We start from the raw sequence: 19,190 nt of genomic DNA, 5'->3' as shown, positions 1-19,190 counted from the left end.
CCCAACCGATCGTGCGCTCACCTTAAAGAACTGTACAGGAGGGTCCCTCTGAGAAACACCTGGGTCCAGACTCCAGCGGATGCGGAAAGTGCCCTCCTCCTGGTCAATCCACTCCAGGTCCTGGCCATAGCGGCGGTTGTACAGGCGGGGCAGCAAGAAACGAATAAACCGTCTCCGTCGCGGGGCGGGACGGGGTGGGAGTCTTTCTTTATCGAGAATGTCCCTGCAAATCACAGTGCCGACATATTAAGATCAACCGCTGCGCGCAACCGCCGGCACCAGCGAGAGGGAGTGGCGCACACTCGCCACAACTCGTCGAGGCCGCTATAATTGATTCGCGGCTGTTGAACACAGAGAAATTATGCCGATCCCAAGCACCGCGGGAATCGATGTAAACGAACTTTCCCGTTGTTTGCGTTGATCGACGATAATAGGAGGTGATGCTTACGGCGAATGTTTAAGTTCATCACCGTTTAATGCAATACTAGAGTTCTAGAGTGGCGAGCTGATGTTGAACGTTCATGCGTGCACCACTTGTGTTCAGGGGCGCAGCCGGGGGGGGGGGGGGGAGGCTTATGAGGCTTCAGCCCCTCCCCTCCCCCCTCGCCGAAACATTTTCGTGCAGTCATGCACCGCCGACCAAAACAACCCCCGGCGCCGGAAATCATTCTGGATTCTGTCAAGAATGTCTTTATCACGCTCGAAAACACATTTCGGCGCAAACATTGCGAACTCGGGCTGGATACTGCGGCAACGCCCTTGCACCTGGAGTCACATAACGCAGGAGCCCCATCCGAGCACAAAGTTTCAATGGTGTTATGATGGCGAACGGGCTCGTCGCGGCATCTCGCGGAGGCCGCGGAATCTACGGAGCGCATGGATTTCAATTCTGAAACATTATGAGTATAAAGTTCACATCGACCCGCCGGGGTTGCTTGGTTGCTATGGTGTTGGCCTGCTAAGCACGAGGTCGTGGGATCGAATCCCGGCCACGGCAGCCGCATTTCGATGGGGGCGAAATGCGAAAACACCTGTGTACTTAGATTTAGGTGCACGTCAAAGAACACCAGGTGGTCGAAATTTCCGGAGCCGCCCACTACGGCGTGCCACATAATCAGATCGTAGTTTCGGTACGCAAAACCACATAATTTAACAGTTCTCATAAGCCTTTGATGCGAAAGGTGCATTGACATTTCCAAAGTCGTGGTTCAGATATTCAATTTCGGAACTTTCTGGGTTTAATGTTTGTATAAACATTCAACGCCAAAGGTGCATTCATTTGTGTAAAGTCGTACAAAGGACTATACAACGAAACAAGCCAAATCAACACACTATCAGTCAAGTTGACGAAGCACGCAGCGAGGTTCTATGAGACGAAGCGTTGTGGTGGTTCATTTGTGCCGTCATGTCACAGAAAAGAATATCATTTTTTTTTTTCACCTGCGCCAAAGCATCCCTGTCAAGACACTAAAGCCGGCAAAGGCACCTACGTTCTTACTTATTTTTCTACTTTGACTTTTATTCGCGAGGACACATTGAGCCTCTTCAATTTTCTTGTTCTTGCTACCCGCAGGATGCCAGCCAGCCAGAGCGCATGCTTTTTTCTCGAGTTGTCCCGACCACCGCGCGGCGCACTTCGGTGCGCGTTCGTGTTTCGCTGGCCGAGTGTATTTTCGCCTGGCAGAGCTTTGGACGCTTTCTGGCCAGCAGCTAGACGAGAAAAAGAAACAATGCATGGTTGCTCACCGCCATCCTTGCGGGGACTCGACGGATTGCAATACGTTCGCTTGAGCGCAACCTCTCCGGAAAGTCTTTTCTTGACGGTGTAGGGTACCGAGCAGTATGCGTACAGTTCCCTGTGGAACAAGCGTCTCACGTTTTCTCCGATATTCCTTCGGTAGCCACATTAGCTGCTCAAAGTAGGCATTCGATTGTGGCTAACATGCTTTCCTTCGGCTTTTTTAACTTCGGTGCCCCAGCCCCACAAAGGACACCGTTACGGCGCAGCGCATTGTCGCATGGTGAAAGTTCTATTTTGTTACTTCTATTGCGGAAAGTAATGGGCTACGGGGAGCTTAAATTGCCAGATACTCTTAATTATATTGTTGCGATAGCAATTACATGAACCCTTCAGGCGCATTCCTGCCGTCACCGTCTTCCTCATGTTCCGTATAAATTCCCAAGAGCGATACCATTGTGACCGCGCGCCGCATGCTGCATGTGCGAGTGAAAGCGTAGGGAGAGGGGGGGGGGGCGTGGGGGGGGGCGACGATGGTGGCTCGGTCCTCTATGCGCAGGGTAGACAAGCGGGGAGGAAGCGCGCCGCGGGCGGTACATCGGTGAGGTGTAGGGAGGTGCGGCGGGCCTTAGGATTCTGTGACCTATCAATCTGTGATCGCGCAACATGTTTATTTGCCTTGCTTGGCGCATTATATACAGTGACTTTTTCTTAGATACGTAGATTTATTGGAGCCTTATACGTATATTTAAATGTCTTGTTGTGAGGTTTTCTGTATACGTGCAGTGAACCTTGTTTCCAGTGACACTTTTTTGCCCTTTACCAAGCTGTATCTTCGCATCTGTATATTGCATTGTATCTTCGCATTTCTAATGCACGAGGGCGAGTCAAATGAAAGTGAGCCTACCCACCCCGCGAAATAATAGTTCGGTTCATTATCTGCGAGGCGTGCGCGTAGCACACAGGCATCTATCATTTACAAAAGTGACACACAGGTGTGATGATAAATGTTCTTTTTTGCTCTCATACACTGGGTTGAACATGGTTGCGTGACATATTGAACGCTCCAAAAGTTGAACAGCGTGGTGTCGTGAGGTTTTTTACAGCTGTAGAAAGGTGTTTCCCAAAAAGAAATTAGTTGCCGTATGGCTGCCATGTACGTTGAACATTGCATATCATTGGCCACTTTGAAACGTTGGAGCAAACTGTTCAAAGGACCTGAAAGTTGCAAAAACGATCCAAGACTGGGCCAAAGCCACCGTGCTATCACCCTCAACACAAATGCAAAGGTTGATGAGCTGATTAGACAACAACGGAAGATAAGGATCGATGAACTTGTAGAGCGTGTGAATATCAGTCACGGTTCGGTTCACACTATAATTCATGAACACCTCGGTTATCGGCTCTTGTGTGCGCAATGGATGCCGAAGGTTTTGAACCACCGCCAGAAAACGGAGAGGTTCGGCGCTGCCTTGATTCATCTTATCCGACATCAAAATGAGGGTGACGACTTCTTGTCTGCAATTGTGACCGGGGACGAATCATGGCGCCACTATTACGAGCCTGAAACACGACGGCAAAGCTTACAGTGGAAACACTCAAATTCACCAGCCACAAAGAAAGCAAAGGCCGTCATTTCCGCCGGTAAGGTGTTATCGACTCATTTTTTGGATCGTCAGGGGCCATTACTGATCGAATTCGATAAACCTGAAGAGACTATCAGCCGTTTTCGATATTGCGAAACGCTGGATCGGTTGTGTGTCGCAACCAAGAACAAACGACATGGAAAATTGACGAATGGGGTCATCTCGCTCCACGACAATGCCCGTCCCCACGTCCTTGATGTGGTTAATACAAAACTGGCAAAGTTCAAGTGGGAAACGCTGCAGCGTCCGCCATACAGCCCAAACCTGTCGCCTTGCGACTTCCAAACTTTGGGGCAATTGAAAAAAACAGCTCAAGGGAACCAGATTCGCGTCTTGCGATGACGTGAAAGAGGCAGTTACAGAGTTTTTGAAGCAGCAACCCAAGGAGTTATATGAGACGGACATATCGCGCGACTCGTTAGTCAGTGGGACAAATGTTTAAATTGCTCATGGAGACTACTTTTAAATAAAGTACCCCGTTTGTCATATATTCGCGTTGGCTGACTTTAATTTGACTCGCGCTCGTATATTTTGCAGCACTCCTGCTTTTTATATGTGCTTTCTGTTGCGACTATAATCTCGGTGCAATTACTCACAATACACGACCGGTGACAGCTGCTCCTGCGCAATACATTCGAACAAAGGACAGCGTCATTGAGATCTTTCCTTGGCCGTTGCATATGTACAAAAATGTAAACAGGGTTCTTGAATGACAAAGTTTCAGTAAAATATGTGTCCTCAATTTCTTCATTTCATGGCCTTTGCATTTTTCATATCTGCGGCATGCACTACTTTGCTGGTTTCGAACTGATATAGTTCTGAAGTTCGTGTGATATTTTCTTTACTTATTAAATAGGCAGAAAACATGGAAGCATTCATATCAGTTATTTGGGGCACAATTTTTGAGACATAAGAGTACATTCTTTTACGAAAAAAATACATATTTTATTTGTCTTGACAGTGCATAGCGTTCAAGAATTCGTTTGCAGAATCTTTCGAAGTGGCAATGTAGTTATTATTCATGTATTTCATCTCTCGACAAATTCTATAAGGAAGAGGCCGAGCTGCAACGTGAGCCCCCCCCCCCCCCCCCCCCCCGAACGAAATTTCTGGCTACGCCACTGCTTGTGTTTGTCTACGTAGTACACGGAACACAGTGAGATGTGGTCGCTTGAGGCGTTGTTGTGTGCCATTGTTCATAGCCTGCAAAAAGGTTAGCCCTGTCACAGCCTCACACGGCACAATCCACCGTGGCAGAAGTGATACAAATTACATTGGGCTTGAAGTGTCAAGCCCACAATCTCATTGAGGAACAGGGCAGTGGCGGACTCCATTTTATTTTCGATCACCTGGAATTCTTGAACGTGCACCTAAATCTGAATACACGAGCGTTTTTGCATTTCGCCCCCGTCGAAGTGCGACTGCTGCGGTCGGGATCGAAACAGCGACCTCCAGCAACGCCACTGCCACACAACTACCGCGGCGAGTACAGAAGTGTTTACTTTACGGGAGGTCGCTTCCGCTGTGTCAGCTAGACACTGCGGTGTTTTAATGCGGCTTTGCGTCCGCACGCCCTACGTCAGTTATCAGCTTGCACGGGGATCACTTTTCAGAAATAGTAGAAACGCACCGTAGCGTACCTTGAATTTAAATTTATCGAGTTTGTCCGCAACTGCTGCCATGTCTATAGTAGTAGCGTTTCCTCGCCTTCTTACGTCGCCTTTCGCCCCCCACCTAAGTATGCGAGCGATGAATGGCAAAGCTTTATTCACTCGTTTCGTGACGGCGTCAGTTCGACCCATTCTGTGCCCCTCTCGATCCCTACCTCCTATCTACCATTCTATCTACCTCCCCTCAGGACCGTTGCACATTAGTCGAAAGGTAATCGCTACAGCATCTGCGATGCTTTTGCGGGGCGGTCACGGATAATTACAGCATTAGAGGTGGTATTGCGGCGACTCCCGGGAGCTCCAGAGGGCACTGTCGTGACGACGCGATGGAAAGGTCCAAACGTGTTTCTTGCGTCGCCTTTCTGCCGCGCTACTACTATGCATATGCACGCTCTGAACCACCTCCCGAGTCCCTACGCGCCGTGCAAGACAGCGAGAGCAGCAGCAGCCGAGGAAAAGTCTCAGAAGGGTTTGGGTGCGAGCTAGTTGGTACGGATCATTCATATTTCAAATATGAATGAGGAAAAGGCGAAGGAAGAGGCAAAGAAAGCTTCGCTTTAAAAGGCATCACACCACGGTTGCCATATCTCGATCGGCTCGTGGAATCACAGCGCCTGGTCGACCGGAAGACCTAACGGCGACCGGGCGTGATTTCTTGGCCTGGGAACAGCCCGCGCCCGCCGTTTGAAGGCCAGGCCGGGCCCGTACTAGCATGACCAAGCCCGAACCGGGCCCACGGCTGCATGAATGGGCCCGGCCCGCACCGGAGGAACTGCACATGCCTTAAAAATGTAGCTGCTTAGATGGTATACATCAAAGACATTACAAAAATGCTGCACTGACAATGAAACGTTGGGGAAAAAAATTCAGCAGCACTCTACAGCTAAAAAAAAAACAAAAAAAAAACGCAGTGCCCTTCCAATCTGTGAAGAAGGAGGATCAGCGAAGCTGTGTATGTGGGTCCCTTAATGGCGAACTGCACCTCCGCCGCGGGTCGGCCCGGTATTGCACTGTCTTCGGGATCGGCCCACGTATGGGGAGTGCTTAACGCCTGCTTCATCCCCGCCGCAGGTCGGCCCGGTATTGCACTATCTTCGGCATCGGCCCACGTATGGGGAGTGCTTAACGCCTGCTTCACCCCCGCCGCAGGTCCGCCCGGTATTGCACTATCTTCGGCATCGGCCCACGTATGGGGAGTGCTTAACGCCTGCTTCACCTCCCCCGCAGGTCGGCCGGCTGGCACTGTACTATTTTCTAGATTTTTTTCTACATGCGCACACGATAGTGGGGAAAGTAGCACCCCCCCCCCTCATTAACAGCTTCGCTGTAAAAACGAGAAATCCCACAGACGCAAAGGCTTGGTTACAAATTTCCGGCAAGGCATTTGATTTAAAGCGTTCGTGTACATGCATATGTCGAAAACAGGAAAAAAAAAGCTATACAGTTTTGTAGAAACGGATCTGAATTAATATATAGTGCTTGTATAGAAAGAAAAAGGCTTACAAATATATTAGGTGAACAGCAAGAAAAAGCAGCTGAAATTCTAAACGCGAATATATAGCTTGGGCTCTAAATAATGAGAGTGGATAAGGCATGCTGTCGGCAACGACGCTGCCGAGTCCACAAGGAAGCACGATTCTGATGTATAGATTTAAAGCCCACGAAGAACATTGTGAATGCGGTTAAGGTGGAAGCCATCGATGTGTACTGCAGACACAAAATAACGTAATCGTTAATGCAGTGCAATAAATAAAATGAGATAAGATAGAGCAATTGCAAGAAAATAATCGCATCGAGAGCAATAACAGACAAATCGGATGAAGAACAGTTATTACTATCATTTTTGTTTTACTTTTGCGGTAACAACGTTTCTGTAGAAGAAAAACTCACGGGTTTTACGTGCCATAACAGCGTTTTTGTTTTTGCTGCTCCTGATTTTGTTTGCTTAGGTAATTGAGAGCCACGTTTTCGAACTTGTCACTTCAGCTTCGCACAAAATACCTTGGATCCATGCAGAACGCGCGCGTTTTCGAAGTCTCCATATAGAGCCATAAGCCCATGCCCACCTTAAGGCATGCCAACCAGGCAGCCATTCATCTGTCATGGACTTTGCTCCAGCTATTAATACAGACACCTTTTTCCGGCACCTCATCCGGCACCTCATCCGCCACTCTTACCCCACAAGTATCCTCCACTGCTGTTAATCGACAGACCTCGTTATCCGCCTCTCCGTTTTAGATTATTTCACTGCCCCTCAACCAAGTGGGCTACGTATGCCTCTCGGGATGGCAGTCCGCATCAAAACTATTGAGCAACGCTTTGCGGCATGCCCTCTCTTCTTCAGTGCTGCAGCTTTCACGGGAGTAAGATACCGACACAGCTCTTTAGAACAGCGCTTTGGAACCTCACTCTCTAGGATCGAAATGGCCTCTGTCCGCCACATCTCTACAACTCCTCTCATTCTTATCTGCGAAGAGCTGAACGATCGTCTGGCACACTGCTTCCGTTACACGGATCATCCGCGTCGCCCCCGTAGCCCTCGCCGCTCGCGTAGTCGCGTGCCGCACCGCACCTGAGGATCGACCGGACGACCTTTGAATTCGCGTTCTCCACGATGACGTCTGACCTTAATCGTGTGGCAGTGGATCTGCAGGGGGCTCGCGCGCAAGCGGCGGCTCCTCCTGCAGTACACTGCCGCACACACCTCGCCACCCAACATAATTTTCCTCCAAGAACCCGGTCATCTTATTTCTCTCACTGGAGGGCTTTTGGCTCTCACCCTGCTCACCTGACCTATGTACCCAGGTTTCTCACGGCGGTTGATGTAGCGGACATTCCATCCTACCTTACAATTCGCCTTATTTCCGCTTGCTCCGGAACCTCTCCTTCCAATTGTGTTTTCCTAACTAACGTCTACTGCCCCCTCGCGCATCCAACACGACCCTAGATGACAGTTTCCGCCGACGCCCTACTCGCCTCTTTTCTCATCTCGTCGGAGGCGATTTTAACGCCCCGCACACAGCCTGGGGCTATCGAAATAACACCCCTAGAGGCACCGACCTTCCAAAAACATTTCGCGATCATTCCTTTCTTTTACATAACGACCCAGATTATATCACGCACCATGGCAACTCGGTTCAACTAAAGCCCCTGCATCCACGCGCCACCGCCGCTTTCAACGGGATATAACGCCAGATCTCACGACGGGGTCCCTTGACGGCAATGTGGAACAACACCCACGACATGCCCACAAACGACCACACTCTTATCACTACGCTACATGCGAAAGCATTCAAGGGCCGCCAAAATCCAGACATATTACGAACTGGTGCCGGGTGAGATAAGTGCGTCAGGCTGCACCACTGCCTCCACACTGTAGATATGGGTTGATGCGCTGCAAACTTATTTTCACGCTCCCACAACATGGACTCGGACCAGCGTGTCGGATGCGCCACCCGATCAACATTTCCACATTTGGGATGCTCGAGGAGGCCTTCTGAAACGATGGCGCCGCAAGAAAAGCAACTGCCGTTTACGTGCTTCCGACACACTTACGCAAGAGTGCTGGCTTCACACTTGCGACCGTCTAGGCATTATCATGCATCTCGGCTCTGCCATGGCGTCTCCTCCGCCTCCTTTTTAATGCTGTGGCTACATGCAGAAGCAGCTATAGCACGCTTTAAGTAAGACCCTCGACGCTTATGACAGTGGAAGCTCTCAAGATCAAGATCTCCGCGAAGCCTACATTGCCCCCTACACTAAACTAACGTACCCAGATTACACAGGACCCCCATCAACCAATCTCAATCTTTCGGATCATTTCCCTCTTCATGAACTCCGCGTTGCTGTTTCGGCTCTCCAAAGCAATACCTACATGGGTCACGACAAAGTCTCCCATCGTCAACCTCGAAATCTCGTCGACTCCGACACGCTAGCGCGCGAGAACACAGCGCACACGAAGCCATCAGCTATCTCAGGTCCGTTGGCCTTCGAGCCCACCGCAGATTGCCTCCAAGAATGAACGCACGCGGCCGCGCCCAGCCGCTGCAACTGGATTAGAATAGATGATGCACAATGCCCTGCCCCCCTCCCTCCCTTTCTTGAGCGCGTGTGAAGACGGCGCACACCCTCCCGCTTTCCTCCCTTGCGAGCGCGAGAAGACGCCGCCGCATCAAGCCACAATCCTTCTCGGCTCACCCTCGCATGCTTCCGTTCGCACCTACGGCATAAGGCGCGCGGCCGCGACGTTATCGCACTTTCACACCGGCGACTGCAGCAGACGTGATTGCAAGCAGACGTGAGCCGCATATGAAGAACATTTTGGTGTGGCGACTGGCCGGTCGCACTTGTCGGAGTCGATCTTTGAAGGCCAATTGCAATCGGTCGCGCGACTTCCTCAAGTCGTCGGGGTGAATGAGCCCTAATACAGAGCATCACGGCGACGCCGGAAATTCGCCTGGGGTGTCCTTATAATTGCTATCGCAATAATAATAATAATAATAATAATAATAATAATAATAATAATAATAATAATAATAAAAGCTGGCAGATCCCATGCCCTGTGGGAATCGATGTTATGCAAAGCAGTGTGCGGCGAGCCTACCAAGTTAACGAAACGACCATGAGAGCAGTAAGATGTAGGCGGTTGCTTTACGACCTACATAACACTCAAGTCATGACATTCATGCGATGACCTATTATTCATGTACGTCACACACTCTTGTCATAATATGCCAATTTTGGTAGATACCAAGTTAACCAAACGACCATGAGAGCACCAAGATGTAGGCGGTTGCTACATACATACTACTACTACTACTACTACATACCTACATAACACGCAAGTCATGACATTCATGCCATGACCTATCATTTATGTTCATCGTACACTCTTGTCATTACATGCCAATTTTGGTACCTACCAAGTTAACGAAACGACAATGAGAGCTCCAAGACATAGGCGGCTGTTTCATGACCTACATGACACACGTCATGATATTCGTGTCATGACCGATCATTTATGTTCGTCATACACTCTATGCCAATTTTGGTATAAACCAAGCTAACAAAATGACCATGAGAGCACCGAGACGTAGGTGGCAAATGTTCGCCAAGAACAGGGTGTCTACCAAGTTGACATTTCCAAATTCCCTGAGTTTTCCAGGTATTCCCTGAGTTCCTTTGCAAAATTCCCGGAGTGATGCAGACCTATGTTTTATGTCGAGACGGGCTGAAACAACATCGCTCGATGCTGTCACTCTCTAGTAAGCATATGAAAAAAATAAAAAAAGACAATGAAATTTGAATACTAAGGAGTAGTGTTTATGCTATTCAAAAAAAGAATAGAAGTGAGGGGTTAGTAAAATGCACAGCAAATAAAAAGCCTTCGAAAAAAGTGCAAATCGAGTCGGATTCTCAAATATAAATAAAAAGGAGATGCATACAGAAGCAAATATTGTCGAATATGAGCTATTTCTATCAACTGATGGCAAGCTCAGTGGTATGAGGCCCGAACTTTGTCACAATTGATATTCTCAACAGCTCGTAAGTCGACCTCAACTGTCCTGACATACTCTCAGCCCGCGAACGACGCCTCAGTGTTGTGTTTCACTGCTTTAAAGAGTTTTGGTTTGGATGAGGGACACCTGCATCTCTGCATCAGCCAACACTGTTTTTTGAGCTCAAAACGACGGCAGCACGCTTCCTTTTCCGTTCATTACCCAATGCGTAGGTCCTTTCTGTTCTTGTCCGCCTTCCGCCACTCATTCGCCACACGGACCATTTGAAGCATCTTCTTGGTCAGTTTCAATGTCCACGTCCGATTTTTCGAACTCCCCAGGGGCCGCAAAAACACCCGAAAATCGGCCGGTTGGAAAAATAAATGCGTCATTTACTGCCCTTAAGGGCTCAAACCGCCGCAGGCACATTCGAAAACGCTCTGCAGGCCTGTCAGTACACGTATTAGGCATATCGGTGCTTGTACTGTGACAGGAAGTACCGGGTGCACGCGCGTATAATTAAGGAATACATACTGTGTCCCGTGGCAACAGCCCCTGCCCACGCTTGATATGCTTCACTGCAATACGTTTGCATATGCTTCACCAAGTAACATGTCTGTACAGAGGCGATGCTGACTTTCGGTAACCGGCATTATGCAACGTACCGTGCTTTCCAAGCTTCTAAGCCAATTGCGAAGACCACAAAGGCGGAGTCCGTAGCATTGCTGGCAGCAGCAAATTCTTTCATAAAAGCGTTGCACTCAACGGCAAGAAGCTTCATAGCGAACGTCGAAGCAGCTAGGCCTAGCGTTGCCGCAGTGGTGGCTATGGCTGCCAGCGGATCATCGTATGAGAGCGGCGGTTCGAGGCGGCGAGGTAATCAAAATGGCAGCGGTGGTGGCTTCGAATAATGCCGCTTCGGACCTGCGGTCACGGCAACACGTCTGGAAAATCGGACGGCGAAGAGTTCTTGCGTCCGAAATTTCAGTCGTTCTGATACATTGACTCTACGGGGTAAGTGGTGGTGCCGCAAAGCCGTCCAAACTATCGGGAATCCGGAAATTCGGTCGTTGACTGTACAATGGCAACTCCTCCAGCCGACGACAGGGCGTCAAAGACTATTCATTACGATTCCTGTCTGTTACTCGAGCCAGCGTTACCGCGACTTTCAACCCTTTCAATAAACTTACAGCTAATTTTCCCTGATAGAGGCACAAATTCCCTGAGTTTTCCCTGGGTTTTTCCAGACTACTCAAAATCCTTGAGAATTCCCCACTGAACTATCGGCCTATTTCCTTAACCAGTATACCATGCAAAATTATCGAGCATGTTCTGTCTTCTCATATTGCCAACTTCTTAGAAGAAAACTCCTTTTTTTCTGAGTTTCAACACGGCTTCCGCAAAACATATTCATGTGACACCCAACTAGTATCATTCACGCATAAACTAAACCTATTGCTTGACCACTCTTCAGTTGCAGATCTAATTTTTTTTGGACTTCGCAAAAGCGTTCGATAAAGTGTGCCACAGCTTATTAATCTACAAACTGCAACAACTAAACCTTGACCCTAAAATTCTGTACTGGCTTGAGGTTTTCCTCACTAACCGTTCACAGTTCGTTTCAGCTAACGAAGTAACATCTAATCTGAGTCCTGTTTATTCAGGTGTACCACAAGGCTCCGTGCTTGGACCCCTCCTATTTCTCATATATATTAACGACTTACCTTCCTGTGTTTCATCTCAAATTCACCTATTTGCTGACGACTGCGTAATTTACACCGAAATAACTCGCGACGAGGATGTTACCAGGCTTCAAGCTGACCTTAACGCCGTTTCTGCATGGTGCAATTCATGGTTAATGGAATTAAATGTTAACAAGTGTAAATTCATGCGTGTATCTCGAACTACCAGTGAACCACCTGTGTACTCCCTTAATAACGCTCCATTAGAATTGGTAACAACTTACAAGTACCTTGGCCTTCACATCACCTCTGATCTTACTTGGAATACCCACATCACCCATATAATAAGTAACGCTAACAGAATGCTAGGTTACTTACGACGCAACTTTTCCAAAGCACCTTCTTCCTTAAAATTAATCCTTGAGTATGCTTGAGTATGCTGCTTGAATCTGGGATCCAGGTCAAGTAAGCCTAATGCACTCACTGGAAATGGTTCAGAATAACTCAACTCGTTTCATTCTTTCTAACTATAATAGAACCGCGAGTATCAGTGCCATGAAATCTAGCCTTAACCTACCGTCCTTGTCATCACGTCGAAAACTGTTCCGTTTGTGCCTTTTTCATAAATTATTCCATCACCCGCTGCTACGCAACTCACTTATTTCTCCGCCTCCGTATGTATCGCCCAGACTAGACCACATTCATAAGGTCGGCATGTCATTTTGCAGATCCAACGCTTTTTTGCAGTCATTTGTACCACGCACTTCCAATGAGTGGAATCACCTCCCCGCCTCGATAGCCACTATCGCAGATCGCCTATTATTCAAGAATGCCATAGCTAGCACTGTATAACTAGGAACCTTTTTTCATATTGGTCAACCTGTACTCACAAACGCCTTAGCTAACATTGTATATCTAGGTGCCATTTGTTATAGTTTTGTTTATACATATTTATATACATAATTTTCTGCACTAGTAACTCCTGTTTGTTGAATTTACCCGTTTTGCTTGTAACCACTCCCCTCTATAATGCCGTAATGGCCCTGAGGGTATGATAAATAAATAAATAAATAAATAAATAAATTCCCGGTTTTCCCGGTTGGTAGACACCCTGAAGAAATTCTTCGCATGTAATAATAATAATAATAATAATAATAATAATAATAATAATAATAATAATAATCACCACCCATGCCCTTCGTATAGCCCATTACGGAGACAAATATGTAGAATATATCGCTAGCACCAGCATTTCAATTAGGTGGAGATGTCTAGATCGAGGACCAATTGGCTGTAATTGCGCAGTTATATTGTGTGCACTGAATTTAGAAAAGAAAGAAAAAGACAGGAAAAGAAGCTTAATTCGTAATTTTAGTTAATTAAACAGCTTATTGGTTATAACCGCACTTTTTTCCCCGTTGTCCGCCGCTAAGTTCTGGCCAGCAAGGAATATTCTGTTTCCCAACCGGCACAATTGATGATTGAAGAAAATCGTGTAAACGAACTCAATTAAACCGAACCACTGAATATCTCGAATCATGCCGAAGAACTTGATTTTCGATCTGTTCGCTCTCGCCGTGCGCTTGGCCGTGTGTGCGTGCTGCACACACACACACACACACACACACACACACACACACACACACACACACACACACACACACACACACACACACACACACACACACACACACACACACACACACACACACACACACACACACACACACACAGGTTCTTTACATTTTCTTCTTTTACTTCGAACAGATTTTTCAACGATCGAGATATCTTAGTTCCGTCTCCTCAGGTGGATTACCTTACACGACAAATTGCATTGTCCAAGTAGCTAATAAAATATATTCACTTATGAACTTATGAATAACTCACTTTAGAGCGCTTATTTCACTGCAATATTGAGGGCGAGAAGTAGTGTAGTGATGTCTGCTTAGCAGAAACCTTCAAATTAGCACCGCTTCGAAATATCTACAGCCAAAATTTGCTAAAAAAAATATGAACTGCTGTTCCGGTTAAGGTCGTTCCGAAATGCTAGAGCCTAGAGGGCGGAAGCTTTTGGGAAACAGTCAACCCGAACGCCAACCTATTTAGTTGCACATACTGATACCTCGTATTTATAAAGTAACGTGTCGAAAGTAATATCTATTAATAAAAAAAAGTGGTAATATCAGGTCACAGGAACCTAGAATAGATTGAGTGTCGCTCATTCACTGGGTGGTCACTCTTTTACAAATCATGTTTAAGTTTTACAAACTGAGCGGATGGATCAGTAGGAGGTGTTTTCAGCTTATCACAGTCGACGCAGAGAAATAACTGCGTAGCCAAGGTACAGTCATCGGTGTTGCGCACCTCTGTCAGTGTGAACTACTCATATCGCATGCAAGTACTAAGAAAGAAGCTCTTCATAAAACTTCTTGGGTAGGTTGGTGCGATTTGTACATGATTTTAGGGCGCTAAAGAGACACATGGAAGGAAGAAACACACAGACGCACATTGTCGCTCTGTGTGTTTCTCCCTTTCGTGTATCTCTTTAGCGTCCTAAAATCAAAGAAGAAACTATTCCTACCACATCTGCCAACTGCATGTCTTACAGCTGACGGTAGAGACAGCGGTGCAACACGATGCGGAGTATAACAAGCAGAACATCACTTTTTTGTGGCGACGCTTTATTTAACTACAGCTGTGGGTTCATGCCACGGAGGGAGGAAACAACTTTCTTTCTTCATGGTTCAAGCCCACTCTTTGCTTTGAGCGTCATCGCAACTCTAAACCAATGCTAACTTCAGACATACTGGCAGGCCGCGAGGGAAGTGAGAATTTGCGCAAGCACTAAGTGTAAACAACGTGCCGTTATTTAGTATACTTTGGTGGCGCCTCCAGGACACCAAGGGGTCAACGGAGACACCAAAGCTGGAATTTATCCGCGGGTTGAGGATTCGCCGATGCCTCCGCATCGCGTACAAGATCGGCTTCCCGCTATCGCGGACAGCCGATCTTGTACGAAAAAATGTCCCCCGGTACGTTTCGGCCTCGGCTGCCCCAAACCCACGGACCGCCCTCGTTGCAGCTCTGATCACTCCGCTGCCCCTTGGGCGCCCTGAAAATTAAGCGTCGCCTATTTTATTACAATCTCAGGTGCTCTCTTGAGGCGTCTGTTTGCCGGTAATATAAACCCCGGAGTCTGAGAACACTGCAACAAAAGTAAGAACCTAGACAATGCCTCCGCGACAGGAGAGGCAGCATGAGAGGCAGAAGCAACAGCAACGAATGTGATGCGCCCATACAAGCACCCCAAGATGATCAAGGTACACGCTCATGTTCCACTCGTAATTCAAATAATAACGGTCGGAGCCACGCGAAACAGCAGCGCGCGACGAAAGCGCAACTTTGAGTAGCAGCCACATAATCACGGCACTGAGAAAAAGCCGATGCTGCAAGAAGGAGCACAGAACATTCTTTATACTCACGGCTCGAATACTTCAGTCCGCATGTTTATAGGGCACAAAACAGTGGCACAAACTTCTTACACCAGCCGCCGTTATCGCGCCTTCGGTGAAAACCCACGTGCACAATTCCTACGGCACTTCCCGCCGCTATACGGTGACTAGAACCGCAGCCTCCAAGGTAGCCAACCCAACGCCGCCTGATATCGCTTCTTGCAAGATCAACATGGTTAGCGCCGTGGTTGCGAGCGCACGGCGCTGATTGGTCGTAGCGCTCGTCACTGCCTCCTCCTCCATCACTGTCTCCTTTCGTCTGCTGCTCTCATTCACGTCTCCCTTTGGTTATTGCTTTGTCTTGTCAACAAGACCGTTGCTCTTGTCTCATTCAGAACATGCATGAAATGGATGGAGCATATTGTGCCATATAGAACGATGAACGGACTCAAGATGATCTCTAGTTTATGCTGTCCTCATGACACGATTCGACGCCGAGTATACGTGATAATTTACTGGACATAAATTGGCACCCTTAGTGAAAACCATCACGAGTGGACGCGTCCGTTTTTTGCTCTCTCCGGCGTCGGTGTCTGATAAGCCATTAGTGTCCGTCTACGGCACTGCGTCGAGTAAGCTGCGTTTGCCGAGAAACGTGCCAGCGTCTTCCCGCTGTGTGCATGATGCCAGAGTAGGCCCGTCGCACGCTAGTGATAAAATCTGGCAGCAGATCGGCGCCTGTTGCTAGAGCAGGGAACAGGTGCCTATAGCACCCACGAAACGAGATCCCAAATTCAACTGTTGTGTCAAAGACGTCGATACAAAGCTCAACGGATGGGTTTGCACGTGAGCGTTCAATAAACGACGATTGTTATCAAGACGTCGACGATGAAATACGTAGGCCCGCCTCCACAACATACATATGCGTAAACACGGGATCTCCTTGATTGTATAGTCCAGGGGCAGCTTGCACGAACATTTAATAACGAAAATAATAACGAATTTAAGAACGCGGTCTTACTCGGACTAGGTGTTGTCTATGGAAGATTTAAGAACGCGTTCTTAAATTCGATATTATTTTCGTTATTACATGTTCGTGCAAGTCACACCTGGACTGCCCAGAATTGCCGGAGACACTGCGTACACCAACGCTCGCTGGCTGAAAACAGTGCCTCGGGCAGTGCTGAGCAGTTTGAAACGTTAAACACCTTAAACCGAAGACTCATAGAAGTTGCAGTCGACAAATGCAATTCACTAGCGTGAGTCACCGCAAGCAACGCATGGCGGAGGCCCCTGTCCTTATAGAACCATCAGACGGTTAGCAACTGCGGAAGATTAACCGAACCATACTGAGCGACGGGATAATTCAAGCAGCAGGATCCAGACCAACGTGCCATAGATTTACAGCACGTGGAGGCTTTGTCGTAGATTTCGCGTCGCAAGGTGAAATGAATGTGGCAAAGTGACCGAGTATGTGGTGTCACTGCTAAGGCAGTCATCCCGGATGCCTACCAAACGATCATTGATAGAACCCGTGCTGCTTCAAAGTGACAGCCAAACTAAGAGCTCTTGGAATACCTGGCTACCCAAGAAATGGTGTGCTCACCCCACCCCATGCATAAGCGTTTCAAGTACAGCAAATCCTTTCAGGCGAAGAGTGTCAGACAAGTAGTTTCGAGATTTCTATCGAACAGCGTGCTGCCTTTCGTGGTCAGTCACGGGTTTCCAAGGCGCAAGGTGCGCGAATTCATTGTCTCCGCCAAGGTGCTTCAAATGCCAGATAAAGGAAGAGAAAACGTCACGATGAATTGCCGCGGCGGATTCCACGTTGTTCATACGGCGGAGACGTTTAAAGCTGCCCGCAAGGAGCGCTTCCGAACAGTCCGAATTACCGCAGAAGCACAGACTGCCTCATTCAAAGGCTGTAGGGCCTTTAAAAGCAGCCTCCAAGCGCGTTTTGGCTCTCTTTGGCTCTTTCGGCCAGTTTCATGGTTAGTTGGTGGTGGTCAATGGTTGATGGTCGGTGGTAAATGGTTGGAGGTCCGACTTGGGCGAGGGAAGGCAAAGGAAGGCGAGGAAACGCGTCGAGGTAAAGGGCGCGTGCTCTCGGGGAACCGAGTTGCGAAAAGGGCCGGCTGGTGGGGAGGGGACTGTCGCGCGTGAGCATTCGCACAACCGGGTTGCGGGGAGGGGCAAGGAGGAGACAGGCACTGTCGCTCGTTAGAACCGATCGCTATTTCGGCGAGCGAGCGATTCATGGATGGATGGATGGATACTATGAGCGTCCCCTTTGGAACGGGGTGGTCGGTTGGGCCACCAAGCTCTTGCTATTATACTGCCTAATGTCCTACCTAGGTTAAAGAAGAAAAAAAAAAGAAAAAAAAAACACGATGAATTTTCAGTCAAATTTTCTGACCCCCTGTGTGAACTTTATATTTGTACGTCTCCGTTTTTTGTCGTTTCCGTATTTTTCTTCCACCAATCTTCCAATCGCCTTGCAAGGCGAGGAAAAGAGCGCATCGAGTGGCAGGTAGGAAGACTGGGGGGGGGGGGGACCTTACGGTCACGCGTCAGCTCTCGCGCAACCGAGTTGCGGGGAGGGGCGGGAAGGTAGAAAGGACAGGCAGTCGCGCACTCGCTCGTTCGTCGCGTGGAGGCGCCCAAGAAAATGCCTGAGCTCTCGCGCAACCATGTTGGGGGAGGGGCGGGAAGGTAGAGAAGGAGAACCTGTAGCGCACTCGCTCGTTCGTCGCGTGAAGGCGCCCAGAAAACGCCTGAGCTCTCACGCAACCGAGTTGGCGGAGCGGTGGGAAGGTAAAGGAGAGGCTGTCGCACACTCGCTCGTTTGTCGTGACGGAGACCAGAGAACGCCTCAGCTTTCGCGCAACTGAGTTGTGGGTAGGGGCGGGAAGGTAGAGGAGTGGCTGTTGCACACTCACTCGTTCGTTACGTGATGGCGCCCGGAGAACTTCTGAGCTCTCGCGCAACCAAATTGGGTGGAGGGGCGGGAAGGTAGAGGAAGAGAGGTTGTGGCGCACTCGCTCATTCGTCGCAGGGAGGCGCTCAGAGAAAAGGGCGCGTGCTCTCTAATATTTGACACTAACAACGATCTGTGGTTGTAGATGTCAATTAATCTAGTGCACCGCTTTGCTAAATCCGACGCGGACGGCTGCGCTCGAGTACTTCTTGAATATGCGAAATGTCTAAATATAATGGGTAAAAAGAATGCGAAAAGCAACGTGCAAGTGCAGAAATGAGCGACAACAAACTCCAATGCAGCCGCGTCGACGGATGGAACGCAGCGTGCCTTTATGAGCCGCACTGTTAGCAGAATAGCGCACTCATGCCTGCTCACCCAGTAGTCAGTTAGTGCTACCTGGCATCCAAGGAACGATAAGCTGCCCCGCAGAAGCCATTAATAATTATTCGCGATCCACGAAACGCACAACCGACATGCACTCAACATAGGCGCAGGTTCACAATTCAACCGGCGAAAGCCCCGGC

The 19,190-nt window shown here is 48.5% G+C and overlaps 1 protein-coding gene across 1 annotated transcript in view; it reads right to left on the bottom strand.

Annotated features, from left to right (window-relative positions):
* Positions 1-15,868, bottom strand: part of LOC142573421 (uncharacterized) — a 53,885-nt gene extending 38,017 nt beyond the window's left edge. Inside the window, exons 1-2 of the mRNA XM_075683018.1 lie at positions 15,717-15,868; positions 22-223 (exon numbers count right to left, since the gene is read on the bottom strand). Coding sequence (XP_075539133.1) covers positions 22-223; positions 15,717-15,739 — 225 coding nt within the window. The 5' untranslated portion in view covers positions 15,740-15,868. The remainder of the gene's footprint in view (positions 1-21; positions 224-15,716) is intronic.
* Between the last annotated feature and the right edge of the window lie 3,322 nt (positions 15,869-19,190).

This window comes from Dermacentor variabilis, chromosome 1, assembly GCF_050947875.1.
Source record: "Dermacentor variabilis isolate Ectoservices chromosome 1, ASM5094787v1, whole genome shotgun sequence".
Classification (NCBI taxonomy): Eukaryota; Metazoa; Arthropoda; class Arachnida; order Ixodida; family Ixodidae; genus Dermacentor; species Dermacentor variabilis.
This window is presented reverse-complemented; position numbering and strand designations above follow the sequence as displayed.